The sequence below is a fragment of the Ornithodoros turicata genome, chromosome 1 (assembly GCF_037126465.1).
Source record: "Ornithodoros turicata isolate Travis chromosome 1, ASM3712646v1, whole genome shotgun sequence".
Classification (NCBI taxonomy): domain Eukaryota; kingdom Metazoa; phylum Arthropoda; class Arachnida; order Ixodida; family Argasidae; genus Ornithodoros; species Ornithodoros turicata.
Window position 1 is genome coordinate 185369244 of NC_088201.1, and position 9550 is coordinate 185378793.

Here is a 9550-nt window from a genome sequence, read left to right on the forward strand (position 1 = left end):
TACTGGTAGTCTTCCTCGCTTATATCCTCCCCAGTGAGATCATTTCGGAAGGCAGATTTTGCCGGCAGAGCCAATTCGTCGTACACCGCAAAAGAATTAACGTGGCTGTATGGGAATACACCTTTACGAAGCAGAATTTTGTAGTCGTTTCCAAATACCTGCTTCAGGCACTGGAACGCCTCTGCGCCCCCCATGGATTTGACGGTTTCCACGAGCTCTCCCAGCGACGAATTTAGGTACTGCATGGTATCTCTGAATAGGAAGGTGCCAATTTCGAACGATCGAATTTTTTCCATGGAACTGGCAACGATGAAGGGAGCTCGCTTCCACCCGAGAAGGTGAAATTCCCGCAGCAGTCCGGCCAAATCGTAGGCCAGATTGTGCACCATGATCGGTAATTTTTCTCTCGTCGTGCACGCCACGTTACAGGGGCTGCACAGCGTCGCAATGTAATTTGTGTCCCCGGTAGTACATCGCTTGGAATGGTCGTGATGACGGACACGGGGTAGATCTCGCGTGAACTCCCGTTTACAGTACGCGCAATGGGTGGCAGCTCTGTGCTCGGCCCGTTGCTCATCATTCAGCACCATTGTGGCGGGGCAGGCATTCAGGGCAACCATCTCGTCCCGCATTTCCATCAAAGCCTTCACGCACTGCCTCGCGGAATCTTCACCGTGGTGCGTCCTGACACGCATCACCTTCGAGTCGTGGGTGCGCACGAGCACGGCACAGAAGCTAGAGGTGACGTGACGCTGCATGCCAACACCACTGGGCGCGAGTACGCTCTCCGTGTCCAACGCGACGACGTAGTTGTACTGCTGCTTGTACTGTATTTTATTAAATTCTACAAAATTTTTGCCAGGTTCGCAAAATTCCAATAAGATTTCGTTCACGTCCGCGCACAGGCGACGATGTTTCGCCATGCTCTTTTCCTCGTTAAAAGAGCGCGAGCAACGTTCGCATACGAAACACCTATTGTCTCTCATCAGTAATCGTTCGAGGGACTTGATTCCAAAAAAATGTTCATCTATAGCCAATAAGTGAATTTTCTTTTCACACTCGAGTTTTGGGGGTCGCGACACGTGCACTCCCTGATCGACGTACTCGTACACGTAAACGGATATCTTGTTTTTGTCTTCGAATTCGTCCAGATCAGAAAATGAAACGGGGAAGTGGCTTGGCCACCAGTAATCTACTGCATAATTTTCACATTTTTTCCACGAATTCCTTTCCTGTGGGTGCAGGAGAGCGAGCGTACTGTATTTAAAACATTCGCCCTCCTTGCGTGCTGGTAAATGGATATTCGTTAACACGTTCCTGCGTTTAGCCAGATTCGTGGGAAGTACCCCATTGCACCCGAATTTTTTAGTTTTCACAGCAGAAATACACATTTGAACTTTTTGGACGTCAGTGGATACAAACCCACTACCCTCGCGCTGGTAATTTTCAATGCGCCCGGTGGACTCCTGAATCACATCCATCAAAGTATTTGCGATAGCTCCGTCGCTGTGGACTTCGCGAGCAAGCGCCATAAAATGAGCTATGTGCGCGGTTACATCCCCTCGATTTTCTTTCATCATTAGAACGTCAGAACAAATGCAAAACCTAAAGGGTATTCTTTGCGCTCGCAAAATAGCAATTATATTGTGGAGGTGGTTCATTAAATATTGTCGCAAGTCCTCTACTCCCTGATCGTGAACAGATGCCAATAGCACAAACGCTTTGACGATACCTCGAAATGCGCTATCAGTTTGAAAGAAAGGCAGGAAGGAAATGTCCACATAGGGATGTGATCGCTCGACGTGAGCATGCAATGTGGCAGGTGAAATGTCTGGAGAAGATGGTGAATTCTCTTCCAATGGCTCATCATCCCCGATATCATGAGGATCAAAAAAGCAGAACACGCATCTAGGCACTGAAAAAAAGAAGAAACACTAAGAAAACGTGCACCACAAAGCGTGGATGAAAAATACTCACTCTTGAAGCGAGCTCCGCACACTCCCGAAGTGACGCGAAGACTGCTGCCTTTTTACACATCCTCCCCATTTATATAGCGGCGACCTCGCTGCATGCCCCAACATGCACGGGTGCGGCGAGTCGTCATAGCCTAAAAATAACCTGCTCTGCATGTTCAAGGTCGCAGCTTGCCCTTGGCTTCACGTAATGCTCCGTCCGCCTACACCATTGCCGTACCTGAGCGCAAAGTTCGCTCTCATCACATGTCATTGCGATATGCAAGTTGCTTTCATGAGCAGGCACACAACCATCCCTTTTTGTTCACAGTGGCTGTGGAATTTCAATAATATTACTTAAAAGAAACAAATTGCAGTGAAATGCAGATTCATCTCACAGGAATTTCTACCCTCAGCGTTAAACCATCAGATACCAGCATTTCTGCTCAAATAGCAAAATAGCTATGACCTCAAAAATTAAACACATGCTAACAAACTACCATCAACTGCTATCAGACAATTATTGCATAATGCTAAATACTCAATTGCATTGCCCCTAAGTGAAGAAAGCGCAGGACAAGGGTACACAAATTCACTTAAGCGATGAGGGAAAAGGCTTAAGACCTCAGGTCACCACACATCGCCACGCAGCTAACACAAGATAACAACAAGATACTAGCGGCGGGTAAGATTGTAACACTGCTAAACAAGCCCCAACATGCCATGATGACGTCACAAACCAGGAAAAAAGCACACACAGCAGCTCAGGAATGCACAAGGAGAGGTGCTTTATTGGAATCTCTACTCCTGGCTCAGACACCAACATTTCTGCTCAAAAACCCATAACTGCAAGATTAAGCACTGCTTACTTTATCAAGATATCGAACACCCAACAAAATGAAACAAACAACCCCACTTCCACTGACAGAACACTATTCACCTTTTACGCAGGAGGCTTTCTTCTACATAAAAGTAGAGAAAATAAGAAAAGAGCAGCGAAAAATTACACGCACTTTTGCTCGCATAGCTATAAGAGAGAAAAAAATAAAATAAAATAACGACGCACACGCTAATAAACTGTGACAAAGACACCCATTTCTGCTATCAGATAATTATTGCATAATGCTACATACAGTCGCATTGTCCCTGCGTAAAGAAACCACAGGACAAGGGTACACAAATTCACTTAAACGATGAGAAAGGCTTAAGACCTCAGGAATAATCGCAGAGTCACCACACATCGCTACGCAGTTAACAAAAGATAACAACAAGATACTAGCGGCGGGTAAAATTGTAACACTACTAAACAAGCCCCAACATGCCATGATGACGTCACAAACCAGGAAAAAAAGCACACGCGCGCGCACACAGCAGCTCAGGAATGCACAAGGAGAGGTGCTTTATTGGAATCTCTACTCCAGGCTCAGACTGCTCAAATACCCATAACTGCAAGATTAAGCACTGCTTACTTCATCGAGCACCCAACAAAATCTAACCAACAAACAAACAAACAAAAACAAACCCACTTTCCGTGATAGAACACTATTCAGCTTTACCAAGTGATTTTCTTCTGCTTTAGCAGTCAAAGAAGAAAAGAGCAATGAAAAATTACACGTACTTTTGCCTGAATAGCTATAACTGCAAAAAAAAAAAAAAAAAAAAAGATGAGGCACATGCTAATAAACGGGGAAAAAGGCACTCATTTCTGCTATCAGATTATTATTGCATAATGCTACATACACAGTCGCGTTGTCCCTGTGAAAAGAGAGCACAGGACAAGGGTACACAAATCGAATTGGGAAAATCACTTCTACTCGCGCAGCATAATACGCAGTTTTTTTTACGGGTGAAAATTACAATAAGAAGCCACCTGCTATGCAAGTGCAACAACCCTTATTTTTAAACCAACACTTCATGCAATACCACATAAATTTATCACTCGAGTCACACGAAAAGGCATACACAATGTACTTACTGGTTAAGTGGGGTCACAGTTGCACACACACACACACACACACACACACACACACACAACACAGACACAACGAGCGACAGTGAAAAATAAGAAATTACACGCAATTCTGCTCGAATATCAAAGTGTCAAGCATGACAAAACAGATTTTCTACCACCAGAAAATTATTAAACAGAATAACACAATATTCGCAAAAATTAAGCTTGTGTGGCAAACACACAACCTGAGGAACACACCTATTCACATCTGCTTTCTGAATTTGTTATACAGGCGTGAGCGATTCGATAAGAATAAAGCACGCTGCTTGGAGAAAGCATATATCATGTGTAACGCAGTCTACTCTATTGAAAATGCGATAAACCTTATTTTTCAAACAAAAAAAATCACAGTCGGCATAATATACGGCAATATCGGCAATATCACTGAAGTCAAACACAATGAACTTACCTGTCAAGTGGGGACCCAGCTGCACAAACGCGCACGCACACTCACACGTTTTTAGTGCCTCACAACGAGCAAAAACCCAAGGTCTATTCACAGCCACATAAATTCATATTATTCCTCACGTCAATAATTATCCAACCATCGTCAAAACGGGGAACACGCATATGCCAATGCGAAACAATAGGCCTTCCCGCCGGATGTAATACGATATCGCCAGTCGACCGTCCCAAAGCAAAAAGGAAACACAGCATCTCAGGAATGCATGTTGCCTATACATCCAAGAACAGCGTGCAGCAGTTATAACACAGAATGAGATTCATTTCCTTGTACTTTTGTTTTGCTTGCATATAAATATTTCACAAGAAATATTAGAGAGTGAAAAAGGAGAACAGCATTCGCTACACCCTGTAGCTCTTATCATTTTTAAACAAACCAGTTTTCATATGTTCATAACCACACTACCATTCATTAAATAGGGGCAGTCACTAATGATTCAAATAAGATAAAATATCATTCCATCATCATTGATTGCAAACTTCACGCAAGAATAAGCAACTGCTGCGTGTCGTATTTTTCTTATAAGAAACACCAAATGGACTCAATCTCGCCCTGTTAAATACCAACAGCAACGATTTTTTTTGTATTCTGTATTTATTTTTGTCCTTTCCAGCAGCTCATTACTTTGTGCGAGTCATCAAAAATTAAAAATTTCTGATCTGCTGATAAAACAGTGTACGGGGAAACGATAACGGAGCGCGCGTCATTGCGTCAAGCGTGTCCTAACTGCGTGAACGGGCCCAATGCAGCTCACGTGGGGCCACACTGTTTTATCAGCAGATCAGAAATTTTTAATTTTTGATGACTCGCACAAAGTAATGAGCTGCTGGAAAGGACAAAAATAAATACAGAGCAGGTTATTTTTAGGCTATGACGACTCGCCTCACCCGTGCATGTTGGGGCATGCAGCGAGGTCGCCGCTATATAAATGGGGAGGATGTGTAAAAAGGCAGCAGTCTTCGCGTCACTTCGGGAGTGTGCGGAGCTCGCTTCAAGAGTGAGTATTTTTCATCCACGCTTTGTGGTGCACGTTTTCTTAGTGTTTCTTCTTTTTTTCAGTGCCTAGATGCGTGTTCTGCTTTTTTGATCCTCATGATATCGGGGATGATGAGCCATTGGAAGAGAATTCACCATCTTCTCCAGACATTTCACCTGCCACATTGCATGCTCACGTCGAGCGATCACATCCCTATGTGGACATTTCCTTCCTGCCTTTCTTTCAAACTGATAGCGCATTTCGAGGTATCGTCAAAGCGTTTGTGCTATTGGCATCTGTTCACGATCAGGGAGTAGAGGACTTGCGACAATATTTAATGAACCACCTCCACAATATAATTGCTATTTTGCGAGCGCAAAGAATACCCTTTAGGTTTTGCATTTGTTCTGACGTTCTAATGATGAAAGAAAATCGAGGGGATGTAACCGCGCACATAGCTCATTTTATGGCGCTTGCTTGCGAAGTCCACAGCGACGGAGCTATCGCAAATACTTTGATGGATGTGATTCAGGAGTCCACCGGGCGCATTGAAAATTACCAGCGCGAGGGTAGTGGGTTTGTATCCACTGACGTCCAAAAAGTTCAAATGTGTATTTCTGCTGTGAAAACTAAAAAATTCGGGTGCAATGGGGTACTTCCCACGAATCTGGCTAAACGCAGGAACGTGTTAACGAATATCCATTTACCAGCACGCAAGGAGGGCGAATGTTTTAAATACAGTACGCTCGCTCTCCTGCACCCACAGGAAAGGAATTCGTGGAAAAAATGTGAAAATTATGCAGTAGATTACTGGTGGCCAAGCCACTTCCCCGTTTCATTTTCTGATCTGGACGAATTCGAAGACAAAAACAAGATATCCGTTTACGTGTACGAGTACGTCGATCAGGGAGTGCACGTGTCGCGACCCCCAAAACTCGAGTGTGAAAAGAAAATTCACTTATTGGCTATAGATGAACATTTTTTTGGAATCAAGTCCCTCGAACGATTACTGATGAGAGACAATAGGTGTTTCGTATGCGAACGTTGCTCGCGCTCTTTTAACGAGGAAAAGAGCATGGCGAAACATCGTCGCCTGTGCGCGGACGTGAACGAAATCTTATTGGAATTTTGCGAACCTGGCAAAAATTTTGTAGAATTTAATAAAATACAGTACAAGCAGCAGTACAACTACGTCGTCGCGTTGGACACGGAGAGCGTACTCGCGCCCAGTGGTGTTGGCATGCAGCGTCACGTCACCTCTAGCTTCTGTGCCGTGCTCGTGCGCACCCACGACTCGAAGGTGATGCGTGTCAGGACGCACCACGGTGAAGATTCCGCGAGGCAGTGCGTGAAGGCTTTGATGGAAATGCGGGACGAGATGGTTGCCCTGAATGCCTGCCCCGCCACAATGGTGCTGAATGATGAGCAACGGGCCGAGCACAGAGCTGCCACCCATTGCGCGTACTGTAAACGGGAGTTCACGCGAGATCTACCCCGTGTCCGTCATCACGACCATTCCAAGCGATGTACTACCGGGGACACAAATTACATTGCGACGCTGTGCAGCCCCTGTAACGTGGCGTGCACGACGAGAGAAAAATTACCGATCATGGTGCACAATCTGGCCTACGATTTGGCCGGACTGCTGCGGGAATTTCACCTTCTCGGGTGGAAGCGAGCTCCCTTCATCGTTGCCAGTTCCATGGAAAAAATTCGATCGTTTGAAATTGGCACCTTCCTATTCAGAGATACCATGCAGTACCTAAATTCGTCGCTGGGAGAGCTCGTGGAAACCGTCAAATCCATGGGGGGCGCAGAGGCGTTCCAGTGCCTGAAGCAGGTATTTGGAAACGACTACAAAATTCTGCTTCGTAAAGGTGTATTCCCATACAGCCACGTTAATTCTTTTGCGGTGTACGACGAATTGGCTCTGCCGGCAAAATCTGCCTTCCGAAATGATCTCACTGGGGAGGATATAAGCGAGGAAGACTACCAGTATGCGCTGCAAGTATTTGAGTATTTGTAGTGGCTATGATCCCGAAAAAGAGGAGGTGTACATATCATACATAGATTGCAACAATCTTTACGGATTCAATATGGTAAAGCACCTCCCCGTCGGCGATTTCGAGTGGGTCGAGGATTTTAGCTCTGTGGATTTTATGCGTCACCCCACGGATTCGGAGGTGGGGTACGTGTATGTGTGCGACTTGGAGTATCCAAAATCTATCCACGCTCTAACGCGGTACTTCCCCCTGGCTCCCGAGAAGGCTGTGGTCCCGGAGGAATGGCTCTCGCCATTCCAGCGAGGTCTTCTCAAAGAATTAATGTATCAGCCAGCTAACAGCAAAAAGCTGTTGCTGACTTGCAAGGACAAGGTCGAGTACGTCGTTCATTACGCACTGCTCGCACTCTACTGTAGATTGGGCATGAGGGTGACAAAAATTCACCGAATCCTAAAATTTCGTCAGGCACCATTCCTGCGTCCCTACATTGAGGACAATGTTGCCAGGCGTGTTGCCTCAGGCACGACGTTTGAAAAAAATTTCTACAAAATCTCAAATAATGCGGTCTTCAGAAGAACGCTTTTAAATAAATTTAACATGAGGGATATTCGAGTAGCCTTCGATGAGGAGACGGCGAGTCGCCTCGGGAGTCGGGCAGAATGCGTGCGAATGGAAATTTTGACCCCCGATTGTGTCATGTACGAAATGCGCAAAAGAAAAGTGCGATGTGATTTCCCCTTTCAGATTGGCTTCACGATTTTAGAACTGAGTAAATTAACGATGTACTCGTTCTACTACGAAACTCTGCTGAGCAAGCTCACTTGTCCGGTGATTACCTGCTACTTTGACACGGATTCTCTGATCCTCGGCCTATTCTGCAAGGATTACGAAGATCAGTTACGTGTGATCGCCGACGACCATTTAGACTTGTCTTCCTTCGATCGGGGTCATCCACTGTACAGCGAGAGGAATCGTGGTAGGCTTGGTGCATTCAAAAGTGAAACCGGTAGCATACCCATAGAGGAAGTAATATGCTTGAAAGCCAAAATGTACTCCATCAAACTAGCTGGGGGAAAACAAATTGCAAGAGCTAAAGGGGTCAAAAAGAACATTGTGCGCAAACACCTCCTCCATGATACGTACCACGATACCCTGTTCAAGCACACTAGCGTATCGCACGAACAGGTGTCAATAGTGGGAAAGAAACAGTGCATGTACACCATCAGAAATGTGAAAAGAAGTCTGATGGCGTACGACGACAAACGATACCTCTACAATGACATCGACTCCTACCCATACGGAAGCTGCGAATATGGTAAGCTTGAGTGTATGACGGAGATAGCGTGATTTAACTGGGCATTCTTTCTCTCCTCAGATAATGCAGAGGATGAGAAGGAGTAGCGTCAGTTGGACCAGTGGAAGGATATGGTAGCTCGTTCTCTTCTCGCTCATCTCATGCACGTTGGCGCTGGACACCTGCAACTGAAGACGTATGAAACTCGAGAAGGATAAGCACACCTACTCGCTTGAATGCCCTGGTGATATCTTCACTATCACAGATTGGTATGTGGTACCTATGCGGTCCAACATTAAGCTGGACAAGAACGCTACCGGATCGCTACGCACATGCCTTCAACCACTGGACGTAAGCGTCCAGTGCGCGTGGAATGTGTCAACTCACGGAGGATGAAACTTTTCTGAGCCGCTGTCCCAGAGACACCTACATGATTTGTCACTTCCGAGGAACCATGCCCAGCATCAAAGGAATCAATCTCTCCAAGACAGCCATGATGTACTCAATAAACGTTGCAATGTATTCCTTTTGTTTGTCTAAGGTAGAGCTGTAGCGGGGTCACTGGGTTGGCCGATCAGCTGTCCTAGAAGGAGCCAATCAGCGCGAAGTGGATGGATCAATCAGCAATCAGTAGGTTTGGAGGGGCCAATCTGCGTGAAGTGGGCGGAGCCAAAAGGGGGCCTGTCAATCAAAGTGGGGCCATTTTGAACAATCAGCGTGAAGGGGTGGAGCCAAACAAGGGGCCTGTAAATCGAAGTGGGGTCATATCAAACCAATCAGCATGAATGGGCGAGCCAAAAAGGGGCCTGTCAATCAAAGTGGGGCCACTAACCAGAGGGATTAGAACTGGC

General features: G+C 45.7%; 1 protein-coding gene across 1 annotated transcript; it reads left to right on the forward strand.

The window, feature by feature from the left end:
• Positions 1–8165: 8165 nt before the first annotated feature.
• Positions 8166–8853, forward strand: LOC135373990 (uncharacterized). The gene is made up of 2 exons (XM_064607010.1): positions 8166–8720; positions 8781–8853. The coding sequence occupies exons 1-2, from the start codon at positions 8186–8188 to the stop codon at positions 8804–8806; spliced, it is 561 nt and encodes a 186-aa protein (XP_064463080.1). The 5' UTR covers positions 8166–8185; the 3' UTR covers positions 8807–8853.
• The last annotated feature ends 697 nt before the right edge of the window (positions 8854–9550 follow it).

Excerpts from the sequence above, each read along its gene's own strand:
- LOC135373990 (XM_064607010.1), top strand. The coding sequence starts at position 8,186 with ATGTACTCGTTCTACTACGAAACTCTGCTGAGCAAGCTCACTTGTCCG. Across the intron at positions 8,721-8,780 it reads ATACGGAAGCTGCGAATATG|ATAATGCAGAGGATGAGAAG; the intron begins GTAAGCTTGAGT and ends TTCTCTCCTCAG.